The sequence below is a fragment of the Crocodylus porosus genome, unplaced genomic scaffold (genome assembly GCF_001723895.1).
Source record: "Crocodylus porosus isolate Cpor-Errol unplaced genomic scaffold, CroPor_comp1, whole genome shotgun sequence".
Taxonomy (NCBI): domain Eukaryota; kingdom Metazoa; phylum Chordata; order Crocodylia; family Crocodylidae; genus Crocodylus; species Crocodylus porosus.
Genome location: NW_017728944.1, coordinates 1,906,938 through 1,926,943, shown reverse-complemented (window position 1 = coordinate 1,926,943; position 20,006 = coordinate 1,906,938). Strand labels below are relative to the sequence as shown.

The window sequence follows — 20,006 nt, the reverse complement described above, 5'->3', positions numbered from 1 at the left end:
GGCATCCAGAACCTCCCAGCACCAGCAGGGGCAGCAGCCATATCCCAGCATCTGCCCCTTCTCTGAGGACACAAGCCACCAGGCATGTCACTAACAAGCCGTGTGCCTCAGTCTCCCCAGCTGTTCTACTGAGGCTGTGAACTGTGTGGGGCAGGGACTGTCTGCTGTGTGTCATGGGCTCAGCATAGTGGGTAGAGCTGCTGGTACCATCACTCGTCACAGATGCTGGACCCCTAGTAGGGAGGAGAGGGGAGGAGGTTGCAGATTCCCCAGCTCTGATTCCAGCAGTCCCAGTAGTGCTGAGTCCCCACATCACATGACCCCAAAGAGCTGTGCAAGCATTTGCCACCTGCACTTCCTGGGGGTGTAAGGACTGGGGTGCCTCATTTTTCAGGTGGGACAACTGGGGTGGAAGGAAGTGGCCTGAGATCACACAGCAAGTCATGAATGGAGCTGGAGACAGAAGCCAGGAGTTCTGGCTCACAGCTTGCCCACTGCTCCTCTAACCATTGAACCTCATTACCACTCTGGCAATGGGAAGAGAACCTAGGAGGCCTAGCTCTGCATCCCCACCTATGCTATAATCACGTTGTCACGCTACTGGTCCTGAACTGGGAACAGAATCCAGGAGTCCTGGCTTAGAGCCTACCTACCCTTCTTCTACGCACTACACATCATTACCATCCTAGAGATGGGAAGAACCCAGGAGCCCTGGCTGTTAGTCCTCTGCTGCGATAGAACACAGAGCATGCTGCCTAGTGCAATGTCTCAGGGGTATCTGTAGCAGCAGCACTCCCTTAGCGCAGGTATTTGGGGACTGGGAGCTGGGGTAGGAAGAGGTCCCCTTGGTAGCCCTGAGGCCTTGTATAGCCATGTGGGGAGAGGGGGAAGGAGAAGGCAGCGCAGCTGTGGCTTCAAAGCCTGCGGTGAGTGTTGGGCTTTTTTCCTCTCCATGAACAGCCTCTGCTCCCCCGTATCCATGTGTTGCAATTACACAGGCTGCTGGCTGAGGGGCAGCACTCCAGCCCCATAGAACTCCCATTGTGCCTTCACAGACGGGTCCCCAGTGGTAGAAGCTGGACTTCCCTGTGCAAGACCCCCATCTAGGAGCTAGCAGGGGGTGCCTGAAGCCCTCCAGGCCCCATCAGAGCCAGGCTTGCAACATGCAATGTTTAATCAGAATGCTTCCTGCTGGCACCGCACAGTGAGTGGATTTGATTCTCCACCCCCAACTCCCATCAGCTCTCCTTCCCTGTGCAACACAGCTAGCTGGACCAAGTGCTCCAGGTTGGAGACAAGGAAGCCTGAGAGAGGACTCAGTGCAGCTCTGGGATGCTGGAAATGGTTGGGGAGACTAAGCTGGGACACAGCTGTGGTGGGAGCCCTGGGAATAACCTGGGAGTGACTCTGGAATCAATGCCAGGGGTGTATGGGGAGCAATGGATAGATATTATTATTAGGCCCATAAAAGACTCTGTGAGTTTTGGCCCCAGGTGCCCTCGCCCCTCCTTCTCCCCCTCAGAGCATGGACCACCACTGCTGGATGGTGTTTGGCACCCTCTGGAGAAATCACTTAGCAACAGTCAGCATGTGTCCAGCTGGGAGTGGAGCAATCCCTCCTCACAGCCCTGGGATCTGGTCACAAGGACAAGGCCAGGTGCCAGCCACAGGGGCAGCTTCCAGCACATGCCAGGAGAGCTCAGCCCTGGGGACAGGGGATGGGGCTGGGGAGGAGAAGGGACCTTGTGGAGAAGGCCACAAGGAGAGAAGAAGGGCCTGTGTGGACCCCAGGTGCTGCTGCAGGTGGTGGTGTCATGCGGGGAAACCTCTTCCCAAAGCCCAATGAGATCCTGCTTGGGGCTGGGTCAGGCAAAAAGATTATCAACCTCCCACCCTAGAGGGAAAAGCACGCAGCTGGTCTACTGGTCCTTGTGTGGGGGTGGATGTCCCCCAGCCTGAAGCAGTCACTGCTGGGATGCCCCATTTTCCTGTTGTTATAAAACCCTCCTAACCCCACTGGTGCCATCTCTGCTAAGTGCCCAGCTTCAGTGGGGGAGAGGGAGACAGCTCCCCAGCCAGGGGCTGGATCCAGCCATGTCCCACGTGTGGTTGGGTGGCATAAGGAGGGGCAGGGGACACAGCCCTGCTATATTTAACCCTAGCCCCAGGGTATAGGCCAGAGGGGATGTGGTCTGTGGAGACTGCTTCTTCCACTGCTAGTTCCCTTCCAGGCTGGTCAGACCCATCTGGGGCTCTCACTGGTAGCCTGGGTGTGATGAGTTTGGCAAGTCTCATTCCAGATCTCAGCATCCAAGGCCCAGATTTCCAAAGGGATTTAGGTACCAAACTCCCACTGACATCTGATGAAAATGATGGGAGTTGTGCACTTTGGGACCCTCAGAGGACCTGAGCCAAGGGGCCATGTACAAAAGCTGCCCCTCCCCCCTTCCCCACTGACAGCATCATGCCCCCTTGCAGACAATTATCAGTCCCCACCCATGACCCCTTAGAGGGTCCCTCCATAGCAGGACAGAGGTGGTTGGGGGTGGTCACTCTGCTGCTGTCAGTCACACTTTCACCAGGGGTAAGAGGCCTTGGGGTTCCCTTCCTCCCACCCCAGCTCAGCCCCTGGGCAGTAGGCCCATGGATCATGAACCCCTTGCCATGTATCTCCCCTAAAGGGTACTGTCATGCCAGATATCACACCAGTCCTGGTCCTGCCATAAGGAGCTAGGAAGAGGCAGGTGGGGAAACTGAAGCCCAAAAAGGGGATGTGATTTTCCCTGAGGCAGTGTCAGACCCAGTACCAGCTTCTGGCTCCCATTCCAGGTACCTCTGCACTGGACCACATGCCGCCCCCTCCTGAGCACAGAAGGAGCCAGTGGTGGGCACAACTGCTTGCCTGCAGTGGCCACAAGGGTGGCAGACTCTCCCCATAAAGTCTGTATGGGGACAGAAGCCTGTGAGCCTGGGGCAGGGCTGTCACACCCAGTCTGGGTACTGAAATGGGTGGGCCTGAACTTATGCCCAGAGTCCCCACCCTGGGGTCCACCCCCAGCCCTGCCACCATGAAAACTCATCAGCTTAGCCCTGCCTCTTTCTGTGCCTCAGTTCCCCATGTGTGAGGCTGAGGGGGCTGTATCCCCACAGATCTCTCTTCCCTGGTGAGGGTCCATCACACAGGTGGGGATGTGAGTGAGCTTCTTACCTTTGCCCTGGTTCTGGGTGGTGAGTCGGTGAGGTCTCCCACGGATCCACTCCCGAAGTCTGCGCCCAGAGGTCCCCAACTCTCTGTTCTCCTGCAGCAGGTGACAGGAGGGAGGAGTTAGTCCCATTTCCCCTCTGGAGGCTGGGAGACCCCCATTCCACCAGTGGGGAGAAGCCCCTGAGTAGGGACAACAGCAACACAAGTTCCCCCAGCCCTGGGTCCAGGGCAGCTCAGGCTCAGCTCCCCGTTCATCTTGCCGCCAGCCACAGGAATAGCTAGGGCACCAGCTGCAAAGGTGCTGTGGGAACCACGTAGGACCCCTCCCTCCCCACCCCAACACGCATCAAACCATCCACTGGGGCTGTCCATGCAGATGCTCACACAGAGCCCACCATCGTGGCATCCAGGCACGTGTTCTCACCATAGTCACTGCACCGCAGTCCCCAAGACCCTTAGACACACACACACACACGCACACGCGTGCACACACACACACACACACACACACACACACACAGAGTGTTGGCCACAACACTCCCCTCCTTTCCCCTTACATGGCCAGTCCTGACACCAGGATTTCCCCTACCAGGTTCTAGGGAGGGTTCCTGATCCCCACCTCCCCCACTACACACACACTTCTACAAGAAGAGAGATAGCAATAAAGGGTGACAGGAACAAGGCTCCCCCACCTCCCAGCATCTCCAGGACATAGAGCCCAGGAGCTGCCCTACCTCGCCCATGGCGCCGGTGGCTTCTTGCATCCCCTGTCTGCCTCCTCTAGTCTGTCCCCAGCAGTTATCACCATGTCTGTTCCAAACCACCAGCCCCAGCAGGGAGCCTTATCTGGGCTGTGGCTTTGCTGTAATTTCCCAGCTATAGCTCGCTGCTGCTGCTGGCTGCATGCAGGAGGGAATAGAGATGGCAGCACTGTGTGGGCACAACAGGGCACCCCACAGGCTTGAGATAGGTTCTTGCTTCTGCAGGGCTCTGGAGAAGTGGGCAGCGCCTTTCTCAAGAGTGGCACACCACCTCCTCAACCCACCTGGGACCATACCTTGGTGCTCACAGTCACTGAATTCAGCCTTACGACCAGCCAATGATGACAACTGAGGAAACCTGAGGCATGGGCAGGGTAAGTGATGTCACTGCAGGGTCATGCAGTGAATCAGTAGCAGAGCTGGGGAAGGAACTCAGGAGTCCTGCCAGCCAGACCTGTGCTCTCACTTTCTTATCAGTGGTCACTGAATCCATGAATCCTGCCTTTTAATTGCCTGCTCTAGCCACTCAGTGATCCTGCCTCCCTGAGGAAGTATTATGACCCAGTCAATAGGACCCTCCTCACTCCCAGTCACCTACTTTTACTAGATTAAACTCCATCCCCAACATGTCCATGGTAAGCAAACAAGAGCAGTAAGACCAGCCTCTGCTACATTGAATTTTCAGCAAGGGGTCAGTTCAACTCACTGACATTCTCCTTCTGGCAAGCCTCCACCTCTCCAGAATTGTTTTCCTGGCATAGATCACAGGCTGGAGCTTCACCCTGAGCATTCATATGCTGCTGTTCTCCAAGAAGGACTGCAGAGTGCTGGGGAGATGGGGTGGAAAGTACCAGCAGATGCCACCCTGTGGCATGGGGGGAGGAGGTCCTGGCTAAGGTTGCACATGCAAACCCCTCTGGATGATTGAAAGATACAAGTGATGTCAGGCTAGTACAGAGCAAGCATTGTAAGCTCGTGTCCCCAAAATCCAAGTGCAGAGTGAGGGTCTGGGCCTTGGTACATCTGCCACAGATGTGTTAAGCTCACCTGGAGGAGGGTGTGGTGGGGATTTCAGCTTCTGATGCTGGGGGGTGACAGTACAGAATGGTCCCCATGGAGGGAAGCCAGCTGTAGCCACTGCACCAGGCAGAGATGCAAAGGTGCCTTCTCTGCTAAGGACATGGCCCTCAACTCCCAGCAGAGCTGCATCGCAACGCATGCTGAAAGGGAAGAGTGAGTGTCATTCCCACAAGACAGGAAGGGACACAGGGCTGCTATGATTTGCCCAAAGGAAAGCAGGGATCCAGTGTCTAGGATGAGAATAAGACCGAGGAGTAATAAGGACTCCCCACAACATCTGGAGTGGGGAGGCCATCCCTGATGGATGGGAGCTATGCCTCTGCCCCGGGCCCTTTCCTCCCCACCATCCCACAGTGTGAAACCATCCCAGCCTCACAGTTAACCCCACCTGGACTCTGAGAGCCCTGGGTTTCCCTGGGATCTTGAGTCTTGCCAGCCAAGCAGGAACAGTCAGTCCTGCCTGTTCCCAGCATTTTAAGGAAAGAAAAATCCTTCATAGCTGTACAATTACAGCTTTGGCTTGGCTGCCAGGGCCTCTGTGAGGCTGCCACCTCCCTCCCCACACAGCCTCATGCCCCAGCTTATATTATGTTTCTAAGAACATAAAGCTGCTTCCAGGAACCCTTTGGACAGAGGCAGCACTTCCAGGAGCCTGCCCAAGGCAGCCAGCCCCAAAATGCCTCTGCCATGACCCACCCAACTGCACGGGGAGCTGGTTCCCCAAGGACTGGGAGCAGCCTGTGGCAGCAGGGAGCTTCTGGAAGGCAGGCTGTCTTCTCAGCCTCTCCGTGCCCCCGTGTCACCTGTGGAGAACACAACCCCATGTGTACCAGCAACTCCACCCAGGCAGAGTGCAGCATTTCTCTCCTTACCAGAAACCCCCTAAGCTGGCCTGGCATTCGTGGGAGGGTCTGTGGGCTTCACTCATACCCAGGCTGTGGGCCAGCCATAGCCCTCCTATGCTACTGACTCAGAGGGGCCTGGCTGTGGGAACAGCCTGCTGGGGAGATGGGGCTGGCATAGTGAATAGGGGCTTGGTGGTAGCGGCCTGGATGGTGCTGCACGTGGGACCTGGGTGTGGAAGAAGGTCTCTTCCTGTAGCTCAAGGGATGTGCAGGATAGGTCAGAGGCCATGGAGTAAGGCACAGGGGAGGTAGGTAGCATCAGCCTGATACAGCTGTGCAGCCACCTGGCAGTGAGGGGTGATCACCCGGGCTGCCAGCCTCAGGCCAGCCACTGACCAGCTGCATAATCCTAAGGTGCTGGGTACAGCTGTTCATCTTGGCTCCCACACACCAATTAGGAGCCACGCTGACCAGGATCAATAAATCAGCAGCAGTGTGAGGCACCAGGGGCCCCTCCCTCCCTCACTTTGAGCCATGCCAAGTTGGAGCACAGCCATGCCAGAGCCTCACTGCCTTCAGCTCTGCCTGGCCTTTCCTCTGCCCTGCTGTCATGGCTCCTCTTGGCCCTGTGCAGAACTGCTGCCCCGCAGTGTCCACTCGAAGCAGGAAAGTCCCGGGCCTGAACTCTGGCAAAGTCCCTCCCTACCCAATGCAGAACCACTGGCAGTTCCCTTCTCACACCCTCCCACTCCAACTCCTCCTGAGCCAGGCTAAGGTGAAGTGGACACCCCGATGTCAGTGTACCTCATAGCAGCCAAGCCTGCCCCTCTGCCGCTCTGCCCCCTGCACACACAGCTGCTGAGCATAACAGTCCACCTGCCCTTGTCCGCTTGCATCCACACACACATACAAGCAGGCACACATGCACAGGAACAGTGTGAAGGAGCAGCCACACCTGCCCAAAACCTGTCCTGAGTGGGCAGAGGAGAAAGGCCAACAGAAACCGTTCTTCCCATGGGAACCAGCTTGGTCTTTCTAATGAATTATTTCTAATGAGGCTGACCCATGCACTGCTGTAATGCACCACTGAGTGAAGCAGCCGGAGCTAGCAGCCCAGGGCAGACCAGAGCACAGGCCCCTCTCAGCCGTGCAAGGAGGAGCTGAGGAGAAGGGCTGGGGAGGAAAGCAAGGAGAAGGGTTGAGGTTGTGCCTGGCCCCCACAGGCCTGAGCCCTGCTGGCTTAGAAAGGAGCCCCTGGGGGCTGGGCAGCAAGTGGTCCCCAAGCCCCCAGCAGTGGAAAGAGGAGGCAGGAGCCAAAAGAGCTTTGGTGCAAAAAAAAAATGACAGCTTCTCATGTGCTGGGACCAAGGCCTGGTCCCTCTCACCAGCACCCCCTGGTGGCTGCTTGGCCATTCATTGCACACACCCAGAGAGGCTGCACACGGGTCACCTGTGCCATAGGAAGCACCTGTGCCATGAGCAGCCTACTTCTGCTTGTGCAGCACTCAGGGGCAAGGGCACAGGCCAGGCAAATGTCAGGGCATGGGGACCTGTGGGTCCTAGGCTGTGGCTCAGCAGGCACCTCCCTGTACCTTCCCTGGTTGGTAGATCTGTGGGTACACACGTATCTACCCAGTCACATGCACATGCACAAGCCCCTCTCCCCCTGCCCCCAGATCCATGCCTATGTGCACTCAGAGTGCTTGCACACAACAGCATGCCTGGGCACCATCTTAAAGAAGGGGCCCTGGGTGCTGATGGGGCATGGTCCCCCTCTCCACTGGGCATAAGGCCATGCAGCTCCCCGGGCTCTCATGTCACCCCTGGGGTGAGGGAATGGGTGCATTACCTTGCAACAGGAGGCTGTACTGCGGCTCCTCTTCCGTTCAGGACACATGGGTGATTTTCCCAGGGGGCCACGTTTCTGTAGGCAGGTGCAGCAAAACACTACCCCCATGGCCTTCTTCCAGGGAAAGCTCCGGCCCTCCTGCATGCCCTGATCCATGCTTGCCACAGCCAGCCTCTCAGAGTGGCCTCCACCACTGAGCCCCTCGCTGTGCACCCCCCACACTGTTGCTGCCACTCTGGGGATAAATTCCAGGGTCCCCACCTCTGTTATGGCTTTGGCAGCAGCACCCCCTCCCCTGTCCCTCTTCCCCTCTTTAACTGGTGAGTTCTGCCATTAACAAGGGCTGGTTACAGGGGCCCAAGTATTTACAGCCATCCCTGCCGCCATCCAGCCAGCTTCAAGCCCCAGTTCTGAAATGACTCAGCTGGCAGTGTAGTGGGCAGCTCCCTCCCCGCCCCCTCTCCCCACCCTGGCCACGCCGCCTATACCCCTTGCAGCCCTGCTCATACACGTAGCAGCTGCCCTGGGAGCCCATGCATTTCACACTTGCGTAAGATGACAGGGCTGGATGTTTCAAATAGTGACAAGTCCAGCTCTGTGAGGAGCAGGGCTGAGCCACCTCACCCCCCCCTCAACACACATACATACCCCCACACCTGGTCACCCCCCAGGTTCCCCACCCATCCCTGACCCACCTAGTGCTCTGAGCAAAGGGGGAGGCCACTTGCTGGGATCCCTGCATGCTGGCATACAGAATGGCTCTTACCCCCGGACCCTGGGTGACGTCAGCTCCACCCAGTGCCAAGCCGTGTTCTGAGCTATTTCTGTCTGCCCAGGGAGGGAGGGAGCCAAGCAGGATGGAGGCACTCAGGTCTCCCTCACTGGCAGGAAAACCTGCATCCAGCCATGGGTTGGAAGTGGCACATGGGCAGTAAAGGGCTCCACTCCCTCCCCGATCTCTTGGCCCCCTTGGGGCGGTGGGGAAGATGCCACTGTGGCCTCAAGCACATGGGAAGTGGGGCTTCCAAGCAATCCAGTGATCTGATTGTTCCCTCCCATCCCAGCCAGCACCCAGAGGCCTCCTGGGAATTAAAAGTGGCAGCTGAAAGGTACTGCCAGAGAGCTCCCAGGGCATTTTGCAGCAGGGAAAGAGTTAATGGTGCCCCAATTTCCCAACCTGCTGGTGATAAACTTTTAACAACAGGAGCTTGGCTTCCATTCAAGCTGTTCCCTAGACCTCATCTGGGGGCTGAGTGGTGCTTTCTTTTATATCCAGGGCAGCTGCATTCCAGTCAGATCCTCCCCATCCCTGCCCTGCCCTTCTTTCCAGGGGGGAATGAGCCCTCCCCTCCCACCATCACAGCAGTCCTTTAAGGAAATAGTGGTGACCTGGCAGAGTCTCAACTGCTTTGATGGGGCAAGGCCTGAGAAAGCCTGAAGTCCTTGCTTTGGCATGAGATATGTTAACCCATAGTGCTGAACCCTGGCTACAATCCATTCATGGTGGAGCCCACCTCATGATGGGCTGGTTTCACCCTGGTGGACAGAAGCAAGGGTGAAATGCCAAGGAAGCTCATAGCACAGCCCATCCCTTTGCCAGGATCCAACCTGCCCTTCCTTGCCAGCGCTCTCTGCACCAGTGCAGCCGGGCAGGTGGACCCCACTAGGCAGCAGATATGGGGGTGAGGGCCAGGCCTACCTATCCCATGGTATCATTTTGGGAGGGGAGTGCTGCTGCCCCCTGGCGGCATGTCTGAGAACAACCATGATTTTTGCAGAGGTGTAAATAACTATGCCAGGCTATGGGACAACAGAAACCATGGGCCCAGCCTCACTAGATGTGACAGGGATCCTTGTGGGAACTTCAGGCCCCAGAAGTATTCACCTGGAGGGTCTGAAGGGTCCAGGGTCTGGGACATGTCTTGCAACCATCCAGCTGCCACCTAGGCTGTTAAGGGCCAGCAGGTGGCCAGCCAGTAGCCTGAGCTCTGAGACGAAGGTCCAAAAACGTCCTCCATAATTGTTAGGTGCCTTCATGACACCCGCCTTTTCCCCAGGGGCAACTGGGGCTCTGAACTGGCCCTCCTCTCTGCTCAGCTCTTTGTGTATTTAGATCAGTGGTTCTCAACCTTTTTGGTCTCCAGGCACCAGTCATTGGACTCGAGGCACCCGCAATTGACTTGAGGCACACCTCCATAGCATTTGTGAATTGAGTGGCATCCAATTTCAAAACTAATTTATATAATGCAGTGCTTCCCTCCTTGTGGAGGGGCTGGCCACACAGGAGTAAACTGAGCTTCTGCTTTATCTGCTTATCTCCTCATCCCTCACTTAGCTCTTCACATCTCCCTGTACCTTTCAAAGGATCTGGCAGTACTCCAGAGTAGCCCAGCACCATGTGTGAGAATCACTGATTTAGACCAGGAGTGCTCACCCTCTGGCCCACAAGCCAAAAGCAGCCTGCAGAGCCATGGCATCCAGCTGCAGAGGTCAGAAAATTTGGCAGCAGAGAAGCAGTAGAAGCTCCGGATCCAGCTGTACCTGGGCCATTGCCACACAGCAGAATCAGAGCTGGGCCTGCAACCGGGGCATCTGATTGGGCTGGGCTGCTCCCTGTCCAATCCTGCCCCACACATCTGGATCAGGCTGGACTGCTCCCCATCCCCCACATATCTAGATCTAGGCTACTCTGTTCCTTCCCAACCACAAGTGTCCAAATCAGGGCTGCTCCACTCCCATCTCCACCCTTTCCCCCCTGTCTGGATAGGGACCAGGCTTCTCCCTGCCCCCATCAGGGACAGGCTGCAACCCTTCCCTCCACGCTGGCCCTGTGTACCAAGGCCCATGACTAGATCCAGCCTGTGGATGGACCTGGCACCACCCATCCAGCCCATGGGGCTGAAAGGTTGGGCACCGCTGATTCAGACTACTGCTCTGATATCTGAGCCCCTCCCAGGGGAGGGCCCTAAACTTTTGGCACAATAGAGAGCCTTTGTGGACACTGCATTTGGTCTGCAGATAACAAGAGGACTCTGGCCTCTGGAATCCCCTAGCTGGTGTCAGGAGAAACTGAATGCAGGACCCTTCCATTGTTTTCAGGGAAACTGAAAGTAACTCATAGCCAAGCCTTTGGAAACTGGAACTTGTCTCGAAGCCAGTGGCAGGGTGCGGCTTTGCTGTGGGCTGGTTCCAGTGCAGCACAAATACCAGTAGTTATTTATCAAGGAGGAAGAGCCCTGCTGGGGTGTAGGCAGATCCAGCTGTAGAGGCACCTGGAGACTGTAAGGCAAAAAGTGGCATGTAGAGGTGGGACTGCTAACCTCCCATTGCAGGAGCTGAAGGGACAGAGAGAAGGCAGGAAGCTTCTCCATGGAGGCTTCGAAGAAGGACCCCGGGGAGCAAGGTGGTGGCAAGAGAGTGGAAGACGTGGTCTCTGAGTTCTTGGAGGCTAACCAAGAGGCAGAAAAGCTTTGTTGTCACTACAAGGAGGGGATCCAGGCTGTTCAGATGAGCCTGGAGTCCCTCCGAGAGAAAGTCATGGGGCAGTTCAAGGAGATGCACAACATCCTCTACGCTGAGGAGCAGTCAGTGATGGCCAAGATTAGCCAAGAGGAAGAGCAGGTAATTGGAGGTCTGGAGAACAGGCTGAAGAAGATCACTGAGAGAGCAGCTGACGTTTTGGAGATAGTGGATTACCTGGGCCAGGTGAGAGAGTATGACGAACACCTTGCAGATGCGGCAGGGAGCCAAGTAGACAGGTTCAAGGCAGAGCTGAAGGAGCACACGGAGGAGCTGAGTCTCAGCAAGCCAGCAAGCCTTTGCAGCCCTCCTCTGATGTATGCTGTCTGCAGGAGGATGCTGGGACAGGCTATGCAGTCTGCGCTGGAGAGCCTCACCCTGGATCCACACACAGCTCACGCCCATCTGGATCTTTCTGAAGACTTGAAAGCAGTGAAGCTGGGACCCCGCTCCCAGGCCATTCCCAAGGATCCCCAGCGCTTCCAGCCCTGTCTGTATGTACTCTGCTCCCAAGGCTTCTGCTCGGGCAGGCACTACTGGGAGGTGAGTGTTGGGAACAAAAGCAACTGGGTAGTTGGGGTAGCCAGCCACAGAGTCAACCGCCAGGCGACAGAAGAGCTGATCCCAGAAAATGGCTACTGGGCCCTTCGGAAGCTGCCAGGTGACCGTTACTATGCCCTCTCCTCACCCCCAGACCGCCTGACCCTTAACACCAGACCCAGGAGAGTGGGCATTTGCCTGGATTATGAGTGTGGTAGGGTTGGGTTTTATGATGCCCATAGCATGGCTAAGATCTGCCTGCTCCAGGGCTGCTTCCAGGGCATGCTGTACCCTCTCCTGTGCCCTGGGTTGGTGCTGTCTGAACAGGACCATGAACCTCTGAGGCTGTGTGACTGAAGCAAAGGGAGGCACATCTGGAGACCCCTGCCCAGATGAGTCCCTTTTCTGCTCTTTGAGGAGCAAACATGGGTCTGGGCCTGCAGTGAATAGGACTCGACTAAATGAATGCAAACAGCAATGCCGAGACTACAAGCGGCTCCTCACCTTATCCCCCTGCAGCTCTTGGCGAAGAAATGTTATGCCAGGGGTTTTGGTTCCCTGCACACTACAGGTCTGTCATCCCTGCACTTGTGACTAATACATGTCTCTTCTCTCAGCCACGGTACCAATTAAACTAATGCACCAGAGCAGTGGTGCCCAACTTTTTTCCTCTTTGTAGCAGACATACGGCGCTCAGAGCATCCGCAGGCCGGATCTGGCTGCGCACTGGGGAAGTGGGATGTGTCCCAAGCCCAATACAGCCATACTGGGAAAGGAGGAGGTGTGGTCCAGCATCAGTGAACTGAAAATTTGGCAGTGGGGGAAAGGCAGCAGAATGATTTGTCACTGCTCCCCTGCCACTAAATTTCCCAATCCATGAGGAGCCCCATGGGCTGGATGCCACGGCTTCACAGGCCGTATTTGGCCAGAGAGATAGAGGTTGAGCACCTCTACACCAAAGGTTTCTCTTTGGCCGCAATTCACCCAGGAGTGCCTAGGACTGCGTATCACAGGTATAAACTCAATGAAGAGGTGGAACAAACTGAGTCCTGTGCGGTTGGCTGTTTCTAGGGGAAGAGGATTGTCATGGATGAATTGTTTTTTGCGGGGGAAAGATTTTCCAATTACAATACCATTTCATGGGTATGGAAACACATTGACTTGTTGGTGACTGTTTGGGGGGAAACATTTTGAGACTCAGATCTAATGGAGGCCACACAGAAACAGGTTTTTGGGGGAGGGGGAGCTGAGGGGGTCTTCTACAGGGGGAGGACGAGAGGAATCCTCAGAACACAGCAAATATTTTCTCCGAACCAGGTGTCTTTTTGCACACGTGGGATTCAAGCTACCGCAGAAAGGTCGGCGCAGGAGGCAGGGAGACCCCTCGAACCAAAACAATGAACACTTGTTTGTAGAAGAAACTGCCCGTAGCCACAAGTCCTCAACAGCTGATGGTCCTGGTTGCGGGGTGCGGGAAGCGAGGCGAGCCTGGCTTGTCAGTTAGTCGCACCCCATAGCTGAAAAGAGCAGGGCTGGCTTTGGGGTGTGATGGCCCAAACGAGCGGGTTTATGCGGTGCCCGTCTCTTATCTCTCCTGCCCACGCACGCGGCCTCCTCGCTCCTTCCTCCGCCCCCGAGGTGTGTGGGTCGGCACTGCCCCGCGACCCCGCAGGGCGCCGCCCTGGCTCGGCCCGGGGTAGGCGCGGAAGGCGGCGGGACCCCGCGCAGGGAGGGGCCAGACCTCAGGGGCCGGGCGTGCCGCCAAGCGAGGGCGCGGCGCAGCCGCAGTGGGCAGAGGCCAGTGGGGCCGGGCGCTGGGCGGCACCAAGGGGCCGGCCCCGTGGGCGAGCAGCCGCCAGGGCGGAGGGTGCCCACACCCCGCCCAAGCCTAGGGCGGCTCGCGGGCCGAGGCCGGGCTGGGCGCAGGGCGCCGCACTGCCCCACCGGGCCAGCAGGGAGTGCCGGAGCGCGGTGCCGGCTGTGCGCCTGCGCGGCGCTGTGTGTGTGTGTGTGTGTGTGTGTCGGGGGGAGCAGCCGGAAGTGCTCCGTGCACGTGACCCAGGAACCCGGAAGCGCGAGCTGGGCCAGCCGGCAGCAGTAGAGATGAGCGGCGGAGCCGAGTCGGCGGCGGTGCTGCCTTCAGCCGCGGGGCGCGGGGTCCGCATTGTGGTGGAGTACTGGTGAGATCCGCTGCGAAGGGGCCCGGGCTGCCGCTCCCCCTTACGGGAGGGCCGCGGCTGTGGGTGGGCTGGGGTATGGTACGGTTCGGTACGGTGGCCTTAGAAGGACATAAGTCACAGGGTGGAGGGAGACAGCCCAGCCAAGCCGGGGGCGCAGCAGGGGGTTGCTCCCCTTCCGCTCTCTCCTCCCCGCTTGCTCTGCCCGCCCCGGGACCCCCCCACCCCCTTAGCCTGACGTGGCTCCTAGCAAATGCCCCTGGCATCGGCCCTGCTGCAGGTGCCCAGCAAGGAGGGCTTTGCAGGAGGGGGTAAGTGGCTCAGCTTTGCTCTCAGCTCTGAGCCAGCAGTGAGTGTGTTCTTGTTGCCAAGCAGGCTAACGGCATCCTGAGCTGCCCTGGTAGGAGCGTTGCCAGCAGATCAAGGGAAGTGATTATTCCCCTCTATTCAGCACTGGTGAGGCTACATCTGGAGTCCTGTATCTGGTTTTGCACCCCCTGTTATAAAAATGATGTGGACAAATTGGAAGGAGTCCAAGGGAGAACTAAGAAAATGGTGAGGGGCTGGGACACATGACTGATGAGGAAAGACTGAGGGAACTGGTCTTGTTTAGTTTTGTTCAGAGAAGAGAAGACTATGAGGGGATTTAATAGCAGCCTTCAACTACCTGAAGAGTTGGTTACAAGGAGGATGGAGCTAGACTGTTCTCAGTGGTGACAGATGACAGAACAAGGAGCAATGGTCTCAAGCTGCAGCAAGGGAAGTTTAGGTTAGATATCAGGAAAGCTTTTCTCACTAGGAGGGGAGTAAAACACTAGAACAGGTTACCCACGGATGTGGTGTAATCTCATCCTTAGAGGTGTTCAAAACCCAACTGGACAAAGCCTTGGCTGGGATGATCTAGTTGGTGATTCTGCTTTGGGCAGGAGATTGGACTAAAGGATCTGCTGAGGTCCCTTCCAACCCTGACTTTCTATGATTCTGGTATGTGTATGTGTCATTCCCCACCCCCCCGGGTGCCCTGGGGCAGATCTGGCCTGGGGGCCACAGGTGGCCAAGCCTTGTCCTTGGCAGTTGAAGCAGTTGTCATTGTCCTGCGACCCCCACCCCAGCTTTCTCTTCAGTTGTCCCAAGTACCCAGTTATGCCTTTAGTGCCCCTTCTCCAGAAACAGAGTGGGGCATGTAGTTTCAGAGCAGGCCTGGGCCCACAGGTAACTCGTGTAATAATTCAGCCTGTGCAGTGACACCTCTGGCTGTGTGAGTGCTGCTCACAGAGAGACTGTCGGTGTTGTGTGCCCACCCCCCCACCCCTCCTTGCCTGACGGCAGAGTTCTCTTTTCTTGTTCTCAGTGAGCCCTGTGGGTTTGAGTCGACGTACCAGGAGCTGGCGAGTGCAGTGAAAGAAGAGTACCCAGACATAGAAATCGAGTCCAGGCTTGGGGGGAAAGGTACGACTTTCCAGCAAGATCTCTGAAGAGCTCGGATGCCAGTGTGCCAGTCAAAGCTTTGTAACCATATAGGTCTTGTATATCAGAAAATAATTTGGGGAAAAAATAGTTAAATCCCTTTGGGATAAAAGGCCGTAGTTTTGATGCCATGTAGATGAATTTCTCATTGGCTGTACAGCTCTCTGGTCTGAGACCTGCCTGCCCTCAGCACTGCTTTTGTACCCCACTGTGACACGAGCCATTGGGAACCTCAGTTGACAACTCCTACACAGAGCTGCCATCATGGCCATGTATCAGGCATGTTTCATGGACACTGCCAACACCTATCTCTTCTGCCAACAAAGGGAGACCCTGATATGTACCTGCCCTGAGTGTGCAGGGGTTCAGCCCCTTCCACACCTCCTCAAGATGCTACCCAGATCAAGGACAACAAGAAGTCCTTTTTTAAATACATAGAGGGTACCGGGTAGCACGGGGCCTCTGCAGGACATGCTAGGAAATATGGTTGTCGCACCAGACAGCAAAGCTAAGCTATTTAACAATTTCTTTGCCTCCATTTTTCTGAGCAGGAACTGGGTCATCCCCCCCCCCAAGACCCGGGGGGGGTTCACCCAGGCCTAGGGTCAGTGAGAACCTAGTCAGAGATCTGGAGGGACTGGACGTATTGAAATCAGCTGGTCCTGACGATCTCCACCCCAGAGTGCTGAGGGAATTAGCAGAAGTCATTGCGGGACTCCTGGCATGGCTTTATGAGCACTCGTGGTGCTCTGGCAAGGTGCCAGAGGATTGGAAAAGGGCCAGTGTGGTTCCTATTTTCAAAAAAGGGAGGGAGGAGGACCCAGGAAATTAGAGGTCAGTCAGTCCTGGGTAAGCTTTTTGAGAGAGTTATCCTAGCGCATGTCCAGGAGGGGCCAGCAGGAGAGATTATGCTGAGGGGCAACCAACACAGGTTCATTAGAGGCAGGTCCTGTCATACCAACCTGGTGGCCTTCTATGACCAGGTCACAAAATCCTTAGATGCAGGTGTAGCAGTGGACATAATCTTTCTGGGTTTTAGGAAGGCCTTCGACACTGTCTGTCACCCCATTCTCATTAAAAAACATGGGGACTGTGGCGTCAACACCTATAGTCAAGTGGGTCATTAGTTGGCTGGAGGGCTGCACCCAGAGAGTGTTGGTGGACAGGTCATTTTCAGCCAGGAGGGATGTGGTTAGTGGGGTTCCACAGGGCTCGGTCCTCAAGCCCACAATGTTCATCTTCATCAGAGACTTGGACAGGAGTGTAAAAAGCACCGTGTTCAAATTCACAGATGACACTAAGATGTGGGGAGAAGTGGGTGTGCTAGAAGGGAGGAATAAGCTGCAATAGGACCCAGACAGGTTACAGGGGTGGGTGGATGAGAACAGGATGGGTTTCAGCACTGACAAGTGCAAGGTATTACACGTGGGGAGGAAGAACCAGCAGCATACCTACAAGCTGGGGAACTCCCTTCTTGTCAGTGCAGAGGCAGAAAAGGATCTTAGAGTCATTATTGATGCCAAAATGAACATGTGCCAACAGTGTGGGGAAGCGGTCAGAAAGGCCAGCCTTACCTGGTCATGCACCCACTGATGCATCTCAAGCAGGTTCAAGGAGGTGATCCTCCCCCTCTGTGTGCCACTGGTCAGGTCGCAATTGGAGTACTGCGTCCAATTCTGGGTGCTGATCCTACACTGTATGTTTGAAGCTGGGCTCCTGCATTCTCTTTCTAAAAATGAGTGTTCGGTCCCGTCTTTTGGATGACTGGCATAGTCATGACATCTTTTTATGTTTCTGTTTCCTCTTCCATAAAGCAATGGTAACACTTGTCTGCCTTGCAGGGAGGTTATGAGGTGTGGTATTTTCATACAACAATCAGATCTTTTAAACTAAAAAAACCATATATGAAGATGGGTGCAGAGCAGGCTTATAATATAGCTTGTTAGTTATGTTTTTTATCTTCTTTTTGAACATTGGAGAGTCTGATTCAACTTTATAACGGTGAGTAATGAATTTTAAAAAGTGTTTTGGAAGTGTCTGTGCATTGTTACATCTCTCTTTATATATTTTTAAGGTGCCTTCGAAATTGAAATTAATGGGCAGCTTGTCTTCTCCAAACTAGAGAATGGTGGCTTTCCATATGAGAAAGATGTAAGTGTCCAGATCCTAGTTTACACCTTGCATCAGCCTGTTTCAAAAGTGCCTGTAAGGACTCTTGTGTTCACAGCAACTCCTTTGTGACTGAGAAGCTTTCTGTTTCTGGAAGCCTGCAGTTTCTCAAAGGCATTTCATCACACTAGGGCTTTACTACTCTCCACGGAGTCTTATTAAAGCTCATTTCTGTCAGGATCGACTGGGCCATGGGTGGTCACTTAATGAGTTATTGTAGGCAGGCTAGGGGTGATACCAGGTATCTGTTGCAATCCAAGTCATCTGGCTAAGGGTTGAGGTGGTACTGTGGTCAGGGCAGATGGAAGATGAGAGCCAGGAGGTCCAGACAAGGCAGGGGCAGAGGCTATAGTGAGGCTGGAGTAAGGCATGAATCGTGCTGGAGTGAGGCAGAGGTCCAGAAGTACACACGGGTATTATTGCTGGGGTAGGTCCCACAGGAAATAGGAGGGGTTTTATAGTCTCCCTGTTAGGGGCTTGTGGTTCCCATAGGTTCCTCCTGGGTACCTGACTCCCCAGCAGTGACCTCATGGGAGGGACCAGGCTGGGGCTGGTGTCAGTGTCCAACCAGCTGCCCAATGGCACTGTGGACTTTGTCTCTGCCTGATGACTTTGCTGCCCTTAGTTCAAATCCTAGTGGTCCTACCAGTTTCATACCAAAGAGGAATATTTCAGTCTGAACCATGGCATTCTGATACCACTGAATCCTGCTGTAGCATGGCTTGGAATTGCAAGCTGTGCTGCCCACTTCCAAAAGCGCAGGATGCATTCCTTGCAGCGTATTTTGAAACCTCTGGCCAAGTGTTTCAAAAGCGAGTAGTGATATTTTATTTTATTTTGAATACCTGGCTTGAAATACTTTTTTTAATAGGGCTGAGTTTTTCAGAAGTTGAGTGCTCAGCCCTTTGTGAAAGCCAGGCCTTTTGAAGGTGCACTACATTGGGAAATCCAAGATCAGCCTGTGCTTTTTGAAATCTTGACCCCTGAGTGAGGACAAGGTTTAATTATTCATATCCACTAGAGGCCTGCAAAAGAGTGTTTGGTGGATGGATTAATGCCTTTCAACTTTTATCTTTTTTTGTCTAGCTGATTGAAGCAATAAGAAGAGCCAGGAATGGAGAGCCCTTAGAGAAAATCACCAACAGTCGTCCTCCATGTGTCATCCTGTAGCCTTGGCAGTACTGCCCTTGTCCATTCCTGTGCTCTGATCACCTTCAGTCCCACTCGTCTACCCTTATTTCATTATCTTGCTGCTTCTTCATTCTCTGTCTTCTGGCTTAATTAGTTTGCTCTGTGCCTGAGCAGTGTCATGTATGGAAGAGAATTGAAGGTAACATGAATTGCTAATGCTGTATAAAGAGCCTTGTGAGAAATGGAGCTGTTTCACAGGTTGGTTGTGGGGGTAGGTATTATTGGAAATGGATCCTGAGAACTTATGATGCAGTGCTCTTAGTGTGTTGGATACTGATGAGTGGAACCTGTCTGTTAACCTGTCTCACCTTAGACCACCCATACAAGCCCCAGAGAGGAGAGTGTGGGCTCCTCCTCCTTCCTCCCAGCCCCAGCATTTTTTTGTACCTCTCTCAGTTATTTTTCAGCCCTCCTTTAATCCACATTTCTCCTACTCCTTGAGCACATGAGGAGAACACTTCCTTGCTCACTGCCACCCTCCCTTAGAATCCTCATGGCTTGAGGGTCCCTAAGAGAGACCTGAATGCCACCCCCTTCCAACTCCCAACAGAAGTTGTAGTAGGCACTGTGAGAAAGCTTTGCCTGGCATTGCGGTCTGATGAAGGGCTTCTTTCTGTAGGAGATAAAGGTGACCCTCTGAGGCCTTCTGCAGCCAAATGACCAAAGCTTTGAAGGCCTGTTGGTAGAAATCTGCCCATAAACTATACCACAGAAGAAATTAATTGTTCTTAAACTCTGAACGCTACAGTTAATTATTAAAATCCTCTTCATCACTGTTTAAACCAGTGCTAAAGTGGGATCAGCTAGACAGTAAGGGTTTTTTGGATGGAAACATTATTTTCTGAATTGTTCTTCTCCTGAGGGTACCTTATGTGAGTGACTCTTCTAATTGCCCATTTGCTTCTGCAAAAATGAGCCCCTCCTGTATTCTAACACCCAATTTTCACCTTGCTATTGTGTCAGGACTTTGCCCTTTGACACTAAATGTCAACAGGGGGAATGAGCAAGATAGAAGTGCTAAGTGACTTGGGAGACATGCTAGCATTAAAGAACCTGGTGGTGCCAATGAAATTCTGATTACCCGGCAACTAATTTATGCTTTGAGATAGGGGCGGGTGACTCTATTTATTATATACTGTGTATAAAAAGAGCCAGTAATAAATACAAATCAGAGTAAAACTTCTGTTCCATTTCACTTTGACG

At 54.5% G+C, this 20,006-nt stretch overlaps 3 protein-coding genes across 5 annotated transcripts in view; 2 read left to right on the top strand and 1 right to left on the bottom strand.

Moving 5' to 3' along the window:
- The window catches only part of GRB7 (growth factor receptor bound protein 7), a 48,933-nt gene extending 44,896 nt beyond the window's left edge, over positions 1-4,037 (bottom strand). For all 3 annotated transcript variants that reach the window (XM_019550309.1, XM_019550311.1, XM_019550310.1), the window contains exons 1-2: positions 3,940-4,037; positions 3,209-3,299 (exon numbers count right to left, since the gene is read on the bottom strand). In XM_019550309.1, coding sequence (XP_019405854.1) covers positions 3,209-3,299; positions 3,940-3,969 — 121 coding nt within the window. In that variant the 5' untranslated portion in view covers positions 3,970-4,037. The remainder of the gene's footprint in view (positions 1-3,208; positions 3,300-3,939) is intronic.
- A 6,033-nt stretch (positions 4,038-10,070) lies between these two features.
- Positions 10,071-12,624, top strand: LOC109320287 (zinc-binding protein A33-like). Its single transcript, XM_019550314.1, has one exon. It carries the CDS (start codon positions 11,110-11,112, stop codon positions 12,154-12,156), a length of 1,047 nt encoding a protein of 348 aa, XP_019405859.1. The 5' UTR covers positions 10,071-11,109; the 3' UTR covers positions 12,157-12,624.
- A 1,255-nt stretch (positions 12,625-13,879) lies between these two features.
- MIEN1 (migration and invasion enhancer 1) lies at positions 13,880-19,812 on the top strand. The gene is made up of 4 exons (XM_019550315.1): positions 13,880-13,979; positions 15,328-15,425; positions 17,518-17,594; positions 18,699-19,812. The coding sequence occupies exons 1-4, from the start codon at positions 13,903-13,905 to the stop codon at positions 18,780-18,782; spliced, it is 336 nt and encodes a 111-aa protein (XP_019405860.1). The 5' UTR covers positions 13,880-13,902; the 3' UTR covers positions 18,783-19,812.
- Positions 19,813-20,006: the final 194 nt, after the last annotated feature.